The sequence below is a fragment of the Dipteris shenzhenensis genome, chromosome 20 (assembly GCF_047967505.1).
Source record: "Dipteris shenzhenensis isolate YYH24624 ecotype China chromosome 20, Dip_SZ_1.0, whole genome shotgun sequence".
Lineage (NCBI taxonomy): Eukaryota > Viridiplantae > Streptophyta > Polypodiopsida > Gleicheniales > Dipteridaceae > Dipteris > Dipteris shenzhenensis.
Genome location: NC_141615.1, coordinates 8,458,114 through 8,479,246, shown reverse-complemented (window position 1 = coordinate 8,479,246; position 21,133 = coordinate 8,458,114). Strand labels below are relative to the sequence as shown.

Sequence of the window (21,133 nt, the reverse complement as noted above, 5' to 3'; positions counted from 1 at the left end):
ATTTTAACAAAACTGCAAGGGTGGAGTGTGAAGGGAGAGCCTTGGAGGATTGTGGGTAGGAAGGGGAAGAAACTGGTGGGGCTCTATGATGGATGTGAGTTATTGGGTTCACAACAGTATCTCATCCCTCCCAAAGGTCTGGATGACACCAATGAATCACTTCCAAATGAGCATGTGGTTGAAGATTGCAAGGAGGACTAGGAAGAGGATACAAAGATAAAGTCGATGGTGGTAGCAAGAGGAAAAGCCTAAAGTGAATCATAGGAAGCACATGCATGAGAAGAGTATACAAAAAAGAAATTTGTTTAGCAAAGCAATGTCGAATGCTAACCCATAGTAGTTAGTCCGTGGAGTGCCAAAAAATAAGGATGGTACAAGGCAGTCGAGTCGATGTAAAGAAAATAGATTCCATTTCCATAGAGATGCATACAAGGTGTTTGCCCAACAATAATGTAAAAACAACGCTGGGGGAGGTAACATCACTCACATTTTCATACTATCTTAGAATCTATGTGAAAGTTGTGATAAGACTAAACAAAAGAATTGTGTCACTATTGTAAGGTAGAAGAACCCGAATGGAGTGTTGCTTCAAGAGCTCAAATGTGAGGATGAGGATAGTCACTAGATTTCCTTTCGTGAAATTGGATTTGAGGTGTTGATGAATTGCCCTAGTTAGGGGAAGGGGGGCTTTGTCATCGTAGACAGAAGTCCCATGGACATTAAGGAGTTTTTTTTGTGACGATGAAGGTTGGTTCATTGCTGCTAGTATTTTGATTAATGGGTTTGAGTTCAATGTAGCTAGTTTTGATGCCCCAAATAGTTCTCAGGATAGGGGGCGTTTTGGAGATAAACGAATTCCAATCTGATTGGCAACAAGTGGATTTCAATAGGTTTGATTCTTGGAAAGAGCTAATCCTAGATCGGCAATTAATTGATGCAATGCTTGTGTGTGTTGATGATAGGGTGATAGGGTGTCATATGCGTAAAGACTTGGTCTAGCTGTTTCTTTCTTTGAGCAAAGAGCTTTGGAATGCAATGAGTGTCATGAAAAAGGATAGCTATGTCTTGATGGACTGACAATAGAGTTCTTTGTGGCATTTCGGAATGTCCTTGATCCAAGTTAGTGACAATGGCTAATGCAACAGTACACAAGGGGTAAATGTTAAAAGATGTGAATGCAGGGTTGGTTAAGTTTGTTTCTAAAGCATTAGAATAGGTTGAAAGTGGGTGATTGGAGGCTCATTACTATGCTTAACACTTCCCACAAGATCATTGTGAAATCCTTTGCATTCAAGAGTCAAGAGATATGCATGTTCATGTTGATCGTGCATATAATGGGTTTATTAAGGAACGAGATACCTTTGAAAATTCACTCAATGTATCTAGCATGCTTGATTACGCATGCTCCACTAGCTAGAGATGCCTCCTTTTGGGTTCGATCCAGATAAAGCGTACGATAGGATTAGGTGGGATTTTATATTGGCAGTTCTAGATAAGGCTAGGGTTCAGTGATGGGTTTATTAGAGTGGTATCGACCCTTTTTGGTAATGCGTCTATAATTTTGTGTTTAATCGATGGAGTAGTTGGTAGATTTGAGTTGAGGCATTCAATTAGCCAGGGCTATCCTATTGCCTCATTGCTATTTGCCTTATGTGGCCCTGATCACCTTTTGAAAAAGGGTGTCAATGAGGGGCAGATTAAGGGAGTTATTCAAAAGCAGGGAAGCATGTTTCCCAACTCTTTGCCGATGATATTGTCACCTTTTGAAGGATAGTCACGCCAATGTGAAGAATCTGTTTGAGGAGCTACATAATTTTCTATGTAACCTTAGACTTTGAATGCAATTGGTTGAAGACGTTTGTCCTCACGGTGGACCAAATCCCACTCCTTAAGTGAGCCGAGGCACGTCCTGTGTAGTGGATTCAAAGAAGTGAGATAGTTCAATATTTAGGGGCACTCCTTGGGTTGGGGCTGTCTCATAGGCAGTGTTCTGATTGGTTCAAAGACAAAATGAAGCAAAAGATGATGAACTAAGTTTGGGATGGAATGCCCTAGTTTGGGTCATCAGCATGTGTTGAAGGTGGCAACAACCTACATTGCCTCAGTGTGGAGTTTCAAGAGGTGTCACTCGCCGAAAATAGGGATGCTCCAAGCCTTTCTATTGGCTGAGCAGGGAGGTGAATATCGGATGCAATGAAGGGAGGTTTGGGGCTCTCAAATATTGGGCTAAGAAATGCATCTTTGCTAGGCAAACAATTACCACCCTAACTGAATGCCAGGTATCTTGGCTTGCTATATGTAAATGGTTCATTGAAAAAGGCAAAGGTAAAGAGGTATGGTTGTGGAAAGGCCTCTCCTAGTATGACCAACTGGGTTCTAGGTCCCCACTCAAGATTGTAGGCTCCGATTTGATTGCTGGCTTGGTGGAGGCTTGGACGTCCTTCTATCAATAGTTTGCGTAGAAGAGGCATTGGGGCCTAAGAGGGGGTGCTAGCTTATGTGAATATTTGGTGGAGCCGGGCCATGACTACTAATAGAGAACCTTTTGCTCACTTGGATTTGTCTCGTGCACAGTCTGCAAAGGGAGTGTGCTCATGGTCACATGTCTGGGATGCTTGCAAAGACAATTGGAAGCCTCTAGTAGCAATCGCGTCAACTCTCCCTAAATCATCGAGAGGTGTCTTTGGTTGGTGCAATGTGTTGGAGCGTATCTCAGAAGATTGGCCGTCTAATCGTATTAATCACCTAGTGGCGAGTGAACCAATGGAATCTAGAGAACACCTGCTTGCAAACGATCTCTGCAAGGTTAGTTGTAGGGTTTTCACTACCTAGAAAATAGTGTTGCTGCTTGTGGCATAATCCAAGGGCAGATAGCCATTTTTGTTGGCCAAGTTTTGTATCTAGGTTTAGTTCTGGGGACTGACCTCCGAGTCTAAGTGACCATTCATCGTATTTGCCATAAAAACCTTATCAGTTATTCTTGCTATTGTGTCAAAATTTAATTCAAGATTTCATATCCCTCATTTGAATGATATCACTTGCACCCATGTGTTTAAGTCCTTAAGATTCTTTAGTCTTAAGCCAATTCTTATGCAAGGTTATGGTAGATGTCACATTTGAAAATTTGTTAAGTATATCTAAATTGAGATTCGTACTTGTCATGTCAATTTTACAAACTAGACTTCAACGTTTAAAACTGAAGGGAATCAATATACATTTCCAATGTGAATATTTCAAAAGATCATATGTAGTATTTCCTTCTACTTTGACTCTTTAAGTTTGAAATTCATTAAATGCTTAAGATTCTCAAGTTCGCTTTCCAAAATATTTTAAGATTCTCAATTCTAATATTTGAATTGAAAAGGATTCTTCAGCAAGGCCCTAATTCTTAATTTTAAAAGTTCCTTTCATTCCGACCATGTTAAGGCATGTGTAGTCTATGTACAAGTAAAAGGACCATTCTTTTTGTTTTCCAAGAACGCACTAGAGGCAATGGTGAAGTGGTGAAGGATATGAAGTCTATTTTAATTAATTTATTCAATCGATGCACACTCTCTTTCTTTTGCACCCTTGTGAAATGATAAAAAAGCATCATTGGTAGGTTTTTGGTTACTACTATATTTCCAGATTCTTGATTTTAAGGATCTTGTTACCCATCAGAGCGGCAAATGGCAAGATGATCTCGCCTATGGTATGCATAGCCATGCCTACTCACAGAGAGGCCTCTCAATCATAGAAGGTTTTGTCCAAGGACTTTTAAGGTAGAATGAATTGCCCACCATACATCCTTGCACCAAAAACACTCGCATGAAGCTAGCATAAGTTGGCAAAATTATGCGCCAGCCTATCGTCCTCCTTGAAAACCTGAGAGTTGCCCTCATCTTTTTAGTTTTTTCCATTCATCACCTGTTGTCTCATGTCAATGTGATGGGTCTAGCTGATACGTTGTAGAAATTTTTCCTGGCTCACTTGCTAGAGGGGTAAAACCCTCGTAAAATAAGGACGACTTCTAGGGAGAAGCCTGATCCGTTGAATATCCCACTTACCTTTTGCAGGTATGTCTGGGAAAGGAGTAAACAAAGGAGCTTCCACCAAACCAAACAGCTAACCCCCTAAGAAATGGCACAGAACACTAACTCTTAATAGACTTAGGTACCTAGCACACCATCGAGGTTTAAAGTCAACCTAAACAGATAACAGGTGCTTAGCTTTGCTGACTTGATTACTTACCTACACAACAGTTCATTATCCTGGTAACATCATGCCACATAAAAGTTTTCATGTAGACCAATGTTGGAGGCTGCTTGTGTAGAGTGAATAGCTGTCTTTGTGGTTGTTAAATAGACTGCCTTTGTGCTAGTGTAGTACAATGAGTAACTGCCTTGGTGGTAGTCACAAAGACTTCTTTCCGTCACACGCAAACCCACAAAGCATTGTAATGCTCCTGATGTGGCATAGGCAAGCAAGGCAGCTGATGCTATTGTCCACTTCTGGGCAGCGGCATCCATTGTTTGAAGCAGCACAGGCTGCCTTGACAGCTTGAGCTGCTCTTGGCTGCACAGACATATCAGCTAGCCAGTGAGCTGGTGAAAACGTCAACAGTAGGCCAGTGCAGCTCATAAGTCACTGTAGAAGAAAAACTACATGTTATAAAAAAGGAAGCAATGCCAATATTGTCTGTATACTGTGCCAACATTGCATAGTTGAAAGCACAGCTGGCGAGGGATTTCAAGAGTGAGGATGGAGGGAAAGTGGAGATGCAGGCCCCAGCAGGAGTTCTGATAGACATTTAAAAATTTCTTAGAGGGACTTACCAAGCACGAAAGCAGAACAGCAACAAAGGCAATAGAAGGATAAGTAGGCCCCGCATCTCCCAAAAGATGTGAATGGGGAGCCACGTAGGGATAAACCTTCCAGGGTGCCCATGGAAGTGACTTAAGCAAGTCAAATTTTGTCCAAATATGAAGAAAAAAGCTTTCAAAAGGTCAGAATCCATCCGAACGATGCAAAACGATCCCCAACACAAGATGTCTCATTGCATCATGCCCACGTGCAACATCAAGACAAATAAGGAAATATGTAACAATAGAGTTAGCTTTCCATGCTTTGAGAATAACAGGTCTCTACAAAAACTAAAATTAACCTCTGTAATAAACAATTAATGTCTTTGAAAACAAGAAGCACTGCAAACAAAGGACGTAAATTGCCCCATAGTCTGCAAAGAATCATACAAAGGCCCAATTCTTTTGGGCCTAGAAAAAGCTTTTTTGAAAAAGAAAGCATTTTTATACATAAGAAGACCACGTAGTATATGATTTTCAAGAAATAATGAGCATTCCTGTAACCTTACCATGATCTTACCAAATAATACATGGGTTGGAACTGAAAGCCCTTGCCAAAACCACCATAGCAATTTTTAACATTATCCTGTAACAGTGGAGATAACAGGCTCTAGCAGATGCTCCTCTGCCTCTTCCAACTCTGCAGCTTCCATAATGCTCTCGTCTAGAGAAACTACATCCTGCATTGACAACTGATGATACTCCAGCACTTCTCGCAAATACTGATTTTCCCTAGCATAGTATGCATTCTCTTGAGCTAGCCGAGCCTTTTCTGCAAGTAAAGTTTCTAGCTGAATTCTCACCTGCAAAAAATAATCCCATTAAGAACACACTCTATAAAAGCAGAAGATTAAGAACTGATGCAGTAGGAATGCCTTTTACACCATTGGAAATAAGCTCTATACATTGATGCTATTTCAAATAATACAAAAACAAAAATTTCCACTTGTCTGGATGAGTAGTGAATCTGTTTATGTAGTAGCTGATAAAAGTTCTGACGTAATGATACACGATTGCCAAAAATTGGCATGCCTTGAAGACAATAGCATAGAAATCCAATGTAGCTTTTTTGGTTCCATAACTATGGCTTGGCTACGAGTATCCCCCTTGTTTAATTTTCCACTGCTAGTAGCAGAATATAGAGTTCACATCACACGCATATATCTAGATGAGTCCAGGAAAACACAACACAGTATGTACTTTCAATCTCATAACGATCATTGACAAGATTAATAACCATAAACTCCATCATGCATAGCAGGGACTAGCTACTACAACATCCCCATCGACATCATCAGTGCCCTATGGAGTGTATAGACCATAATATAATCATATGCTCTCACGCATACATATCCACATACTTAAGCATCTATTTATACAAAGCATCTTCGTAGTAAGTCTCTGTCAACACTCACAAGGTGAAGGGCAAACTCAGCTGCGACAAAGGCTAGCACTAAAGGAGAAGGCTAATAACAAAGTAGTCAACATTGTCTTCATTCAGGCTACAAGTGCTTGTGAAGACTACACAATTCGTTTTATTCTCTCCCAAACAAGCATTTCTAAGCAATAAATGCTTGGACAATCTAGCTGATAGGGCAACGCACCACTTAGAAAGATTTTAGCATAATATCAGCAAGCTGATGTGAGAAGTGCAGCGGATCTGGACAGAAAGCCTGCACCACACATGAACTGAACAAGAGAGGAGAGAGAGAGTGAAACCAGCCTTCAGATAAGCTGAAAGGCAGTATATAAATATTAACCAGCAAGTACCAATATTTCAGCAACACAAACAGAACACAAAATCCACTCAGAAACCGGACACCCGATTGGTCCCAAACTTGGCGCCCCTTTCGGTATTTCTTTATTTTTTGATTCAAAAGGCAAAATTACAGCAAGGCTAAATGTCCTTGCACCTGTCCAAACACAACCCCAACTGAATATCAAAGTTGGCAAGCACAAGCAACCTGCTACTCAGCCTGTTACGTCCATGATTGGACTAACTAGGGTGTAGGCTTATCAAAGCCTAGGCCTGACTAACTCGGGATCTAGGAATACATCTAAGGTTAGAGCGTGGTCTAACCCGGGGTTAGGAATAACCTAGGGTTGAGATTAGAGCTAGCAAAGGTGAGCTCTAGATCATGTGGATCGAGCTAGCCCGCTAAAGGAAAGGCATGGGTGAGCTATACTTGGCAAAGAGTGGCCACAAAGTAAAGTTACTTATGCATGCATGCTAAAGAATTGGCTCACAGCGAAAGATCGCTGGGAGCTGGTCTATAAGTATAGGCCAAGGGCTCATTATCAGGGATCCCAAGAGTGCGCTCCTCCGGACATAGACCTGCTGGCCTGGGAGAAGCAGCTATAGGAAACGGCATGTGGTATGGGATGCATGTCTGGACTTCGAGGCTGGCTGGCTCTCTGCGGTGGTCTAGACCTCTAGCTTGGGGGTGGCTCAACATACTGAGCCTATGGCTGGGACTCGAACCCTTATGGGTTATATGCGGGTGTGTTCCATTGTTTGATAGGACTGTGGCTTGAATTTGTACCTTACCAGGGTCTAGGGCTTACCAGACCTGGTTACAGGATGTCTCATTTGGTATCAGAGCCAGCTTCGAGCTCGATAGAGTCTTAACAATGTGAGGAAAAGCGTAAATTCCCTTGGGGGTGCTTATCTTGGTAAAGGATGCACATGTCCCTGGTAGAGAAGGAGAAGAGAAATCGTTGTGCTTGAGATTCGTGTTTTTTGCATATGCTTTGCTGAGGTATGCTACAAGATAGAATACGAGCTGTTTGAAATTTTGTTTTTGATGTTTGAAACTTCGTTTTTGCTCCCTCAGGCTGTGCATGCAAGTTGTTACACATTGCAAGGGTTGCAGCAAGTTGAGAAACAAACAAGGAGAGAAATTGAAACAAGTAGAGGGACGTCTGGCTTGAAATCAAATTTCTGAAATGGTGTTTTGCCAGAAAACGAATTCAGGAAGGCAAGACGAATTGCCAGAATAAATTGCACGGAGATGCTGGTTTCAGGCTCGTATGTGTCCTTACAACAGCCTGGAACAGGCACGCTGCTGTCCCAGGGCTGGCTGGGCTTTACATGGCTGGTTGTGTCTGGTTTTGAAGGTCTGGAGCAGCCTGAAACAGTCGCTCACTTTTCACTTATATGACCAATAGATGTTGGCTCTGCTCCATGCCACTGAAAACTGGCATCATTACGTGTATGGCAGCCATTTCAAGGTGAGGACTAACCATAGAACTCAAGTATTTTCTGTCCCAGACTAATCTCTCTCCCAAGCAAAGGAGGTGTCTGTCTATCATTCAAAACTATGATTTTGGCATCGAATATAAAGCAGGGAAGGAAAATATTCTCTATCTAGGATGTGGTATCTAGGATGTGCCTAAGCTCTATCACTGAGATATACAAGAAGTGGATTCACAGAATCCAAGAGGAATACCTTTTAGACCATGAGGCCGCTGCCATTTTCCAGGACCTGCAAAACCCTCTTGTGAAGACCATACCAATTAGAAGCTGTACATGGCCTATTATGGTACAAAGGGAGGATCTTTCTTGTGGAGAACTCCACCTACAGGGGAAGAGTACCCAAGGCATTTCTGTTTTGACACCCAGACCACATGGGACAGACGGCTACACCTGGCTGAGTTATGCTACAAGAATGCTAAGCACACCTCCATAGGTATGAGCCCCTTTGAGGCCATGTTGGGTACAAGGTACATGTTCCATCTACTGTTTTGGATGGAGCCATGCCTAACCAGCAAACCATTGATGATTTGACAGATATGGCAGCCCTACTCCAGCAATGCAAGGACTATATGGTGAAAGCCCAAGCACGCATGAAGGTACATGCTGATGAGCATAGAACGGAGCTTGCTTTTGAAGAAGGGGATTATGTCTTCCTCAGGCTCCATAAGTCCAAATACGCTTCATTGAAAGGGAACACTAACACTAAGCTGGCCCACAAATACTATGGACCCTACAAGGTGTCGCAGAGAATTGGTGAGGTGGCTTATAGGCGGCAAGGGCTGAGGAGAGCAAGGAGGAGAGGAGAGGAGAGCAAGGAGGAGAGGTTGGAGAGGAGAGCAAGGAGGACAGGAGAGGGCAAGGGCTGAGGAGAGCAAGGAGGAGATGCTGGAGAGGAGAGTAAGGAGGGGGAGCAGGCTGAGAGGGGGGCTGTAGGATGAGAGGAGAGCAAGAGGAGATGTTGCAGAGGGAGAGCAAAAACTGCCCTACCCGCTAATGGGGTTCTTACTTGGTGGGCGGGTGTGTCTCTAGTGTGTGTGTGCTGGTACTTTTGCTTCTATAGCTGAGCATTGGTGTCTACAAGCAGTTACATTGCTGCTCTATATATACGTTTCCCTGGCTTGGCTCCAGAGGCACTTCGCCCCAAAAAAAAAAACTGCACCGTCCGAAACGTCATTTTTGGTTTCGAAAACAGCGCCGAAACAGCTAGCCGTTTTGGGTGCGCGGAGCCGCCGTTTTTGGGCACTATGCTTGAAAGGGGGTGGCTCTTCTAGATACTACAAGATCAAAAGGCCCCAACAGAAGGCCGTCTGCAACCCTGTAGATTTGGAGGCAAGAGGTTTGTGGTCCTTGCAAACCCTAAATTTTGGAGTCCCTGAGGTACGGGGTTTCTCTGAAAATTTTGGTCTTGGACAAGGAACGGGGTATCCTAACAAGGTGACTCCCCCGTGCAAATAGACCCTTCCAACCCTTGAACCGTGAGGAAAAGAAACCCCCCCGTTCTCCCCAACAGAAAGTCGGATTGGAACAAGATTTTAAGAGGGTGATCCACCCACCCCTTCATTTCTAAAGGAAAACTTCCTATCAAGAGGTTCTTGAAGGAAAGATAAAGGTAATTCTATACGTGGGTTATCATACTCAATATGTGTGTTAACTCTCATCTAAATTATCCTCTTAAGGAGGAGGTGATGGTTCTGGTAGAGGAGGAAAAAGAACAAGTTCATTATTAACTATCCCTTCCCCTTCCATTCTTACCTTTTAGTAATACAAGAGAGAAAATGACTTGCTGTAATTTCAGAAAAAGGGTACCAGCGACCACAAAGCCAGCCATCGGTCACTTTGTCGGATGCTCATACCCGATAGACCATCAACCTTGTTGGCGAATTAGTTGCTCATCCATGATCCACCCACTTCTTTGTCGCCTAGACCAATTGCTTGACCCACCTATAGCAGGGAAGCTTTGTCACTCAAGATCCACCATCATCTGTGACCTGCAAGATCCGTCACGATGCCACACCAAATCTCAGCTACTTTGCCGCCCTCGCCAAGAATTCCTCCATAATGACATATTTCTTCATGATACATGCTCATTTTGAGCTGCAGTGGCCCAAAAGGAAGGCTCAACAAACCACCTGACCATTCCACCTGAGGAGCCTCGCCTGAGCATAAAGGGAAGACACCAACCTCATAAAGAAAGCGAAAATCCTATGGACGCACCAACAAAACATTCTTCAAGTATGAGTATGGCAATTTTTATTGATGGCGAGTTTAATGGATTCCGTGGATTGATTCAAGATGCATGCGCTTCCTACCAGGAACCCAATCTCCTTCCTCAGTTATAGAGACTATGTATTAGAACCAACTAGATACGCAAAGGGATAAACATGGTCAATGTTAGATTTCTCAAGAAAGTTTACCTCTTTTTTTGTTTGTAAATATACCTAGATGAATCCAGGAACATTCCCAAACTCATCCTCTAAAAACACAACATAGTGCAGTTTCAATCTCATGAGAGTCACTCACAAGGTTGAAAACCATAAACTCCATCATGCATAGCAGAGACTAGCTACTATGACAGAGATAAAAGTTTACCTCTTTTCTTGTTCGTAAAATCTGAGATGGCAAAAAGAGCTTTGGATCATGGCCTATGGACTATTAGGAGTTAGCCTCTTTATCTAAAATGGTGGTCAACTACTTCTCCTGATAATCAGAGATCTACTAAGATTCTTGCAATATGGGTGGAATTGCATGACTAACCTTTATCTCCTTGTAATCTACTGCCAACTCTTTGTAGTAGGTTTCGCAAGGTATTGAAAAGCAGAATTTTAGTAACCCTATGTGTAACTCCTAAGTGTGTATCTTGATGGACATGGATGAGGACTTGAATTCCTTGTGGATAGAGGCCTTTTACAAGCCTGCAGGGAGGGCTGCTTGGCCAGGCCACTTTTGGCCACAAAATTGGTCAAGTCAAACCAACCTGCACGGGTCCATAATCACAAGAAACGTTTCATATGTTTCGTCGTTTCAACATGTTTTGGTTCGTTTCGTTTCATCTTTTCGGATGAAACGGATAGGTTTCGAATTGATAATCTATACAACGATAGGGCAAAGAAGATCTGTTATGTTAAAGTTTAGAGTGAACAAAGAGAAATCCAAGTCAAGACACCTAAAAAGTAAATTCAAAACACAAACATATTCTCCTTAAATTCAAGCTTTTAATCTCCTTTCTCACATTTCAGATAGGCTTCGAAATGATACTAAATATATACAAGGATATGCGCAATGAAGATATGTTATATTCAAGTTTAGAGTGAACAAACAGAAATACAAGTCAAGACACCTAAAAATGGAAATTCAAAACACAAACACATTCTTCAAATTTATTTCTATGTCCTCTCTCAAGTTTCGCCTTTAGACCATTTAATATTTGTGGAGTCAAAACTTGAAAAGCATATGGATTCTAGAAAAAACGGGGGAAAAGAGTGCATTTTGATTTGGGCAAAACAAAGGTTTCGTCGAGAGCATTTCCTCCTGTTTCAAAATGTTTTGTCTATTTCGTTGTTTCAAGGTCTTGACAAGGCAAAACGGATTGTCATGTCACTATGGTCAGGTCAAACGACCAGGCTGGTCAGGTTAACCGACCAAGATGGTCAGTTGACTGGTCCTATGTCTGCCTATTTGCTGGCCCTATGTCCACCACTAGGCAAGGCTGTTTCGAAATGTTTCGTCTATTTCGTCGTTTCAAGGTCTTGATAGGGAGATGGGTTTTCATGTCACTATCATCATGTCAGTTGACTCGCCCTACATCCACCTATCTGCTGGCCCTACATCCACCACTAGGCAAGGCTTATAAAAGGCCCTGTCCTCTTAATTGTTTGATAGATCTTCTGGAGCATTTCTCTCTTCCTTGTTTGGTGTATTCCCTTGTTGTATATACAATTGCCATTCTCTCTCTCTCTCTCTCTCTCTCTCTCTCTCAGATGTATGCTTCCGCACTGCACCACGTTCACAGAAGCTGGTCAAGATTATCACCACCAACTGAAGAGATGTGAGGGCAGCACCCATTGCCTGCAGCTGATCATGGAGGACCTTAGCCTGCATCAAGAATGACTCCCTGACCAATCTCCCATAAGCCCTTGTGAGGACCTTAGCCCTGCCCTTGTGAATGAACCATATCTTCATATTCAACTTCTAGTGGGCATAGTTCGTGCCACTGAGCTTATCCTCCTTGCTCGTACACGAGGGTCCCATGGAACTATACCGAACTTCAAACCCTACTCCTAATCCTGAAAAACTTCAACTTCTAGTGGGCAGAGTTTGTGCCATCGAGCTTATCCTCCTTGCAGGTACACGAGGGTCCCATGGAGCTACACCAAACTTCAAACCCTACTCCTGATCCTGACCAAAAACAGCCCACTAGGCAGAGAAGAAGACAGGCAAAGGTGGGAAACAAGAAGAGGCAACCTCGCAGCCTGCTCCAGCAGAAGTCCGACCCCTATGCTGTCCACACCTTGGAAAAAACTGCTGCAAACAGCCACCTGTCTTTCAAATCATCTTGTAAGTTGTAAGAACTCTACAATCAACACACAACCAAGTCCGCATCAACATTGTTGCTGACCTCTTTGCTGTCCAATTCTTGGGCAAGCTGAGCACGTAACAGCCTCTTACGGCCTCTGCTGTCTGCAAGTCGCCTTGAACCGCCCTGAAAACACTTATCAGATCATCGTAGCAATCCATTAGATTTGTGTCAACTCATCATGCTCCCTCAGGTCCCTCAAAATCCTGCACACCCTGCAATCCCTGCTCAACCTTATATGGCGAATAGGCATCCAATCACTAGGCAATCTTGCAATCTCCCTGCCGACCAAGTGTGCAGCAAAACCCCAAAGGCATCAACTAATTGTGCGCTTCCTGTACCTACACGCCCAGTGCCTAACCAGCCAGAGACGGCTGAACAACTGCAAAAAAACCCAAAACAGCCAAACTCTGGTGCAATCAATCCACTAAGCACTTCCAAACAAGTCGCCCTTATCTGTAGCCCTCCTCGCCACTGCCCAACAGCAAAAACCAAGCCTTCTTGGCGAGGAATCAATCTCAAACGCAATAACCAACCAGCAACCAGTCTAGGAATGGAATGGCAAAAGCATAGCCTTCCTCTGCCCAGAGTCCATAGAAATCAGGTCACCTGGGCTAGAAAACCCTAGATCCTGCAAAGAATAGTTGATTGTGCCTTGGCGCAGCCCAAAAGCAACTTAGAAGAGGTCGCCCAAGCCTAGAAAACTCCAAAACCAGCACCAACAGCCCAAAAGCAACCAAAAACAGGTCAAAATCCTTGTAGAAGCTCCTGCTCAGCCAGACAAAACATCTTGCAGCACCTACAGCAGCCCCTAGACAGCCTGGAAGCAGCAAAAATGAACTGATCTGGATGCTCTTGGCACAAAAAAGAACTTTGAGCTTCTGGCAGTCTTGGCAGCCCACAGACTGCCCTGGTATCAAAAATCAGCGAGGCGATGTGAAAGAAAACCCCTGGAGCACTTTCCCAGCCTGTGACTTGCCTCTCCCAGTTCTTCTATGATCCTCTTGCATGCCAAAAAGGTGGCTTGTGCTGATTTTAGAGTCCCATGCCCAAAATAGCAATTTTTAATTGCACACTTTGGTCCAAGGAATTAATTGCCTAGTAACTGGGCGCACATTCACAATTCCAAGGGCCCACTAGGAATTTTAATTCCCCAAGTCTCGCATACGTGGCCATAATTCACGTCCTCATGACAATAAGCTAAAGCATGAGCAGCCACTTGCTCATCGGCCAGGGCACAGACCAAGTCAGTTGGGTCTGGATAGGGTGGCCTGGGACTTGGCCACTCAGCCTACAGACTGCTGGCCGCGCACATGCAATACTGCATGCATTTAGACAACCTTACATCTAACTATGTGATAACTTCTGCATTCCATGCTTGCCTTGGAGAGGACCTTCCCATGCAAGCATGATCATGTGTTATTGCAACAACATGAGTCTGGAGATTTGTGCCTCAGCTTCACACTTCCAAAGCTTCATCAATGTTCCATCCCCTAAAGTCAATATCTTGGATCTGGGTCTATCAAGCTGTCTCGCGTTGTGGCAGAGGATGTGGTCTCCTCGATCTCTCGATCTAATGGGCTATATCAAGAGTGACACCTCATCTCTGGCAATCCCCTCTGAGGAGGGCTGAGATAGGCCGGACCTCGATCATATGTGCTCTGGTCCCTCTCCATGTCGAGAGTTGTCTCTATGCCCCTCGCTCGAGAGCGTCCTGTAGGCTCTCTCTACTGATCATGCTGCCTTCATACCAACTAGCTCCTCCTCCTTCACCCCCCTATGTCCTGGAGCTAACTCAAATGCATAGTTATCTATGGCATGCCTATGTGCAATGGTTTCCACTCAATGCTACCGGAGCATCTTAAGCTCCATACTTCTCAACAAGGCAATAGGTTGGCATTGACATACAAGCCTATTGAGCTGCTCCGTACTCAATATGTGACAAGTCATAAAAGTCAATCGCCACAATGTCAAGACTTCATATACTAAATAGGCTCAAGACTTGCAAGTTGCTTGCTTGTTTCTTTTCTTAATATGTGTGTCTGCATAGATTCATATCTTCTCAGTGTTGGGATATCTCAAGGTGTATGCCTCAGGCACACCTTGGTTTCTATGTGTGTGTGCTAGAGGCACAGTTAGGTGCCCATAAGCACAGTTAGGTGGTGATAGAAGCCACATAGGATGATTGAGAGAATCTAGGAGCAGATTGAGGAGATGATTGTGGAGCTCAGAGGTCATCAGTGATGTCAGTGATCATGTAAGAGGTGCCTACTTAAGGACCTCACCTTTCTTCATTCCATAAGCAAGAATTCTGAGTTTGTGTTCACTCTATGCTTTCTTTTCAATTTACCAACATGGTATCAGAGCCCTTTGATCCCCCTTGAGCCCATTTGTGCCACATCATCTTCTTCTTCTTCATCTTCACCATTTCTTCCCAAATCTTGCTAAAGCTTGTTCTCCTCCGTTTCTCCTCCATTCTCCAAGCCCTTCCTGCTGGAGATACCTCTCAAAGGGGCGAACCTTCACCTGCAAGGAATTGAAGTATCATCATCTCTCCTGGTCGCCATTTCGCGCAAATCGTCGAATCTCTGTTCTACGTTTTGTCTGTGCCTGCTCCACCTTTCTCTAATTCCTTTCAGGGGAAGCTTCTTCATACCTTGGGCTATCTTGTGTTGAAATCTGAGCAGCAATGGCTGCATATTCAAGGAGAAAACAAAGAAAAACCAGTCGACTTTGAAGAAGCTAGCTATGGCGACGTGACGCGGATTTGCGCCTCTCCTCCTCAGTGGATCTTCTCTGGTATATGAGCTTTCTTTTGCTTCAGAAAGCCCCTTTTTCTTTGCTTTGGAGAGTGAGATACAAGCCCTCCAAGTTCAGGCCTCTATTTTGGACAGTTTTGACAAGGTTGTGAGTTTGATGCTACATTAGATGCTACTTTAGCATTTCTAATGTTTTAAAGTCTTAAATAGCATCAGTACAACTGTGGCTACAGCTTTGCTTTGAGTTGTTACACCTGGATTTGCTTGGAAAACTTTCATTTAGCCACCTCTGTGAAGCATGTAAGTGAAAGCATCATTGATTGAAATTTGGTCACAAGTCTTTGCTACATTAAATGCTTTTATACTTTGAAGCTTTTCAGTTGTTTTTCTAGCCTTGTAAGAAAGAAGACACTGCCCAATTCCTAGGTTAGACCCTCTCATGGCTACCATATTGAATATAGATAAGTTCAATGGTAAGGGCTTGTCAAACCGGCTTCAACTTCTTCTTAAACAGCCTCCAATGCTGGAGAATCCTCAGCTCCGACACACCCGGCAAGAGATCCTGCTAAAGAGGAGAAAGCATATGGCATCATTGCTCTTGCTTTAGGAGATGACTATATTCATCACATCTCTGACTTAGAGTCTCCTTCAGAAGCTTGGCAGAAGCTTGACATTATTTTTGGTACTAGCTCTCACATCTCAAAATTATCACTTAAGATTGCTTTCTTTGAATTGAAGATGGTTAGTAGCACTCCTTTGGCTGCCCATGTCAATTACATGCGAAGTATCATGACTCAACTTGCTTCTATCAACTCTCCTATCACTACACATGATGCTATGGCAGTATTGCTCAAGAGTATGCCTGAAGATTATGATCATGTTGTTACCACTTTGAAAAATCTTCCTAATCCTAATCTTAAAGGTCTTATCTCTGCTCTTCAAGAAGAAGAAAGGCACATGGAACTCCGGAGAGGCAATGACACAGCCTATGCCATAAAAATCCAGAAGGGCAAGTTTTCACCTTGCAATCATTGTGGGAAGACTAATCACCTCTCAAAAGACTGCTTCAAGATCAATCCATGCAAACACTGTGGCAAAAACAATCATCATGAAAAGTTTTGTAGAGCCAAAAAGGAAGCAACTTCAAAGTCAGAAAATGCCAATCTACTTTCAGTTGATGTGCCTCCACAAGATGAGGCATCCTTTGAAGATTATGCTTTTTGAATCATCTCCATGTATGCTCCAGATCTCTCTTTTTGTTGAGTCAAGGTACTCAGCCTGGATAGTCCTCCAAAATGAATGAAATAAACTATTGTGTTTTGTAAACACCTCTGGTCACCATATGATGTAGGCCATGTGTATGTGTTTTTGCTCCATGGTACCTCTTGCAGACATTGTGCGCATGTACATGCAGGGGAGATAACCATTGGAAGGTCTTTTGTATCCCTTTGTTTACCTTACACCCATGGAACCCTTGCTAGCTTGAGATCCTAGCCATTGATAGATCCATGACCACTATGAGATGGCATGTGACACCTTGTGCTAGCTGTATCCTTGACATAGCTTGCGGCATTCCCTTGAGGGGGGGTTTTGTTGGAATATCTCAAGGTGTATGCCTCGGGCACACCTTGGTTTCTATGTGTGTGTGCTAGAGGCACAGTTAGGTGCCCATAAGCACACTTAGGTGGTGATAGAAGCCACATAGGATGATTGAGAGAATCTAGGAGCAGATTGAGGAGATGATTATGGAGCTCAAAGGTCATCAGTGATGTCAGTGATCATGTAAGAGGTGCCTACTTAAGGACCTCACCTTTCTTCATTCCATAAGCAAGAATTCTGAGTTTGTGTTCACTCCATGCTTTCTTTTCAGTTTACCAACACTCAGCTAGGCCCGAGGTGCAATCTTGTGAGAGGATTCGAATAGCTAGCTTCTACAAGGAGGGGTTGAGAATCCCAAATTTCTCCCACCAAGTGGCATATACCTTCATCCAATCTTACAAATTAAATTTTTTTATAGAACGAGCAAAAGAACACAGGAAAGAAGAGAGTTTGTAAGCAACTTTAGGCAAAATTAAGAGTAAAAGATTAAAAAACAATAATAACTTAGCAAAGCTACGCTTATGTTCTCGTCAGTACCGAAGCGTAAGCTGCCATTTGGGTTTCGAGAATCTCTTGGGTAAACCTAGTGATTACTAAGCTTTGAAATCCCAACCAAAACAACAAAAATTTTGATAGCAAAAAGGAAGAAACAAAGCAGAAATAAGAATAAGAAATGCTAAGAGTAGTGTCTCTTTCCTTGGCAATGGCTCAAGAGAAATGCCCCTTGTCATGCTCAATGATGTCCTCCAAAGAGGACCAAAGGACAGGGGTGAGTGTTGGAGTGGGTCAAAAGCAAGGAACGGGCTAGGAGAGAGTCAAGATGACCACGGCGCTAGCAGTATGGTGCCCATAAGGGGGGTTATGGGGGGCAATTCAAAAAATAGTGCAATGTTTCATCCGAATCTAAGAGACATTTCAGGCCAAAACGTTCTAAAAGGTCAATGTAATCTTTTTCAATACACTCTACAGGCAACAACTCTACGAATGGATATAGAAGCTGTCCCATGCAGTGTGGATATTCGACCTACAAGTAGCCTAGAACATATACCTAGATGAATCCAGGAACATTCCCAAAGTCATCCTCTAAACACACAACAAAGTGCAGTTTCAATCTCATGATAGTCACTCATAAGGTTGAAACCCATAAACTCCATCACGCATAGCAAGGACTAGCTACTATGACATCCCCACTGACGTCATCAGCACCCAACAGTGAATATAGACCATAGTATAAAAGTATGCTCTCACACATACAAATCCACACGCCCACACATACTTGAGCATCCATTTATACATAGTCTTCGTACAAGTAGCCTAGAGCATATTTGATAGTAGATATTGAGCATTTTCAGCTCCAGGACAACTGTCAAGATTCCATTTGTCTCAAGTGTCGCTAAGCTATAATCACAAATCTTTAATCCTTGTTGATTAGAAACTTGAACCAGAATTTCAAGTCCATCAATAGAGACCTTCCAAAAGCCATCTCAGATGCTGCATGTCAGCTTGCAAGATTGCCGATCAGACCTAATAGTCTCAACATTATATGTAGGCCATCAAGGGAGACCTTTTCTCTTTCACGCTCTATAAACCCTGCTCTTTATGGATGTCATGTGTGATTCTTTTTATTGTGTTAAATTGACTCTAAATTAATCTCAGTTTGTGGCTATTTAACTCAAGTATAACACGCTTCTGCCATTAAATCATGACTATATATGCCTCCAGTGCTTGATAAAAACTTTTGCTCCTTATGAATAATATTCTGCTGGATCTTACAAAACACTGCTTACAGGCTCGCCAAATTAATTCACGATAGGCGGCAATTCCCAGATTAGTTCTCATACAATATACATAAAATAGGAGATATTCTGAGACTAGCAAAAGTAGACTAGAAATCGAACAATCCAAATCAATATTAAGGAAACTAAAACCTGTATTTCAGCCTTATCAAATAGCTTGTAACATACCAAGTCTTCCTCATCAAGCTTCAAGCCATTGGTGAGACTCTCCCGAGTCCTTTTATTTTCTTCCTCCAACTGCATGCAACGTTCCTTCGCAATCACCAAATCTGCTTTTGCTGCTTTCAATTCCCGCAAAAGAAGCTTTGCCTTGGCAGCCATTGCCATTGCCACCTGCCAAATATGTGATAATGAAACTCGCTACTTCAGTGGCAAAAGTAGTACAAATACAATATCCCTATGACTCAGGCAAACACAATAAATTGAAAACCCATATATTGTCATTTAATACAACACCCAATATATTAAATCTATTACAGATTTATTATGCACACGATTCTTTACAAAAACAAGACATCTTGCCACCTTACGTCGCGAGATGCCTTGAGCTGTGTTTCTTTATCTTCAGCTGACTCTTCCAGACTGCCTGGATCCAGCTGTTGACTAGACCTTGCAGAGTCCACCTTTTTCTTTGTGAAAAGGAGAGGAGAATCAGATGAGATAAAGTCCGTCGCTTTTGCTTCAACAATATTCAAACCCTCCTATGTGAAAGCACAAATAGAACAAAACTATTAGAGATTTGCTGACGCATAATACTCACTAGACATCTCACACATATATGAACCCCCACAGTGAGATATACTTCCTACCAGACACGTAGGATGTATTGCACTGGCTGCTATTTGACCTAAAATTGCAAATCTCATCCAGTCAATACCTCGATTGCATTTCCGATAGTGCCACCGAGAACAGATAGCGAAGATGTAATCGCTTCAAACCCCTTCTGTAAGACTGGAGCATCTGTTCGCCTTGGCTTGCTTTCAGCAGCGGTCGTCTTCGATTGTGTATGCTGCAAAAGTCGTAACGAACTGAACTCCATGCGTGCAGCTTACACTCTGTTTTTTTGTAAAAAGCATGCAGCTTACACTCACAAAAGCCAGCGCAGAATCACCCCATCTAAAAGAAACATGGGAAAGAACACAGACCTGTGGTTTCGGTGTTTGAAAATTTTGTCTTTGAACCAGCTGTGGATCAGAGGTCGGGCAGGGAGGATTGACATCATCAAGGAGTGCTGCCTTTGCTCTTTTCGCTAAAATGCTCCAAAAACTCCTTTGCTGTTTAGACTCGGATGTGGGACTCTTAAAAGACTGTTTACCTGCTCCTGTAAATGCTTTGTAGCGAGCCTGGCACGTGAAAAAAGGGACGAATGCATAATGAACACCTTGACAAAACAACTGTTGATGGATAAATAGTGCGCAAAACATACAAAGGCCACAGTCAATACAAACTACTGGCAGCTTGCCAATCGACAACGAGAGAACAGGCGGAATTGGTGCAGCAATAGTTCCGCATGAATAATCATCTAAGTTATTGCAAAAATTCGGCAATGACCATGTTCCGCAAAATTGGATACCAAATGAGAACACTCGTTTTATGAAAGAGCAGAAGCGACCGATTCTACATTTCCACTGAATTTGCGAAGAAGGCATGAGCGGATCAGGAAAGTCACCTGATCATCAAGACCCGGGGCGGTGCTTGTAGAAGTGTCCGCCATGGCTGGAAGCCAGGGCCGGAGGCAGAAGCGGAAGCAAAGCGAGATGCTTCAGGGATCTGATACAAGGCGAAGGAAGCAATTTCCCAAAGCGGCGCCAAGGGAGGACAAGATCAAAAGATAAGAAAGAAGGAAAAAGGATCGAAGGGGGAGGAAGAGGTCCCTAGAGAGCTCATGAGCTAAGGGAGGTGGCGACGATGAAGAAGAAGAAGAAAGAACACGGCAAAGTGAGAGTGAGGTTGGTTTGGTTGGTTGATGGGAAAGACGGCCACCAATGTATTTATTTAAGTCTCTTTTCTACACAGTGAGGCCCCGGGCACCTTTCTTGCCTTCAAAACACTCGACTTGCTCGTACAAGCAATTCTCTCTCTCTCCCCTCTCTCTCTTCACACCATGGATGGCCGCTTTTGGGTACCTTTTAGGTTCCCTCTCTTGCCAGCGGGTGCTCCTTGCAACCTCCAGATCTCCGTCTCATGGCTTGACTACAGGTTCTTCCTTGGGGACCTGCAAAGGCCATGGCAACCAATCCTTGGGGACCCTCTCTCTCTCTCTCTCTCTCTCTCTCTCTCTCTCTCCCCCCCCCTTCCCGCAATCATAA

General features: G+C 43.2%; 1 protein-coding gene across 3 annotated transcripts; it reads right to left on the bottom strand.

Moving 5' to 3' along the window:
• Nucleotides 1–5,175: 5,175 nt before the first annotated feature.
• Nucleotides 5,176–20,772, bottom strand: LOC147889226 (uncharacterized). 3 transcript variants are annotated; one of them, XM_087391745.1, is made up of 6 exons: nucleotides 20,494–20,772; nucleotides 19,970–20,167; nucleotides 19,702–19,833; nucleotides 19,355–19,522; nucleotides 18,993–19,157; nucleotides 5,176–5,644 (listed from the first exon to the last, which is right to left on the bottom strand). In XM_087391745.1, the coding sequence occupies exons 1-6, from the start codon at nucleotides 20,536–20,538 to the stop codon at nucleotides 5,423–5,425; spliced, it is 930 nt and encodes a 309-aa protein (XP_087247871.1). In that variant the 5' UTR covers nucleotides 20,539–20,772; the 3' UTR covers nucleotides 5,176–5,422. The 3 variants fall into 3 exon arrangements, with proteins under 3 accessions (XP_087247871.1, XP_087247872.1, XP_087247870.1); XM_087391746.1 differs by having other exon boundaries at nucleotides 19,355–19,447; XM_087391744.1 differs by having other exon boundaries at nucleotides 5,178–5,644; nucleotides 19,355–19,525.
• Between the last annotated feature and the right edge of the window lie 361 nt (nucleotides 20,773–21,133).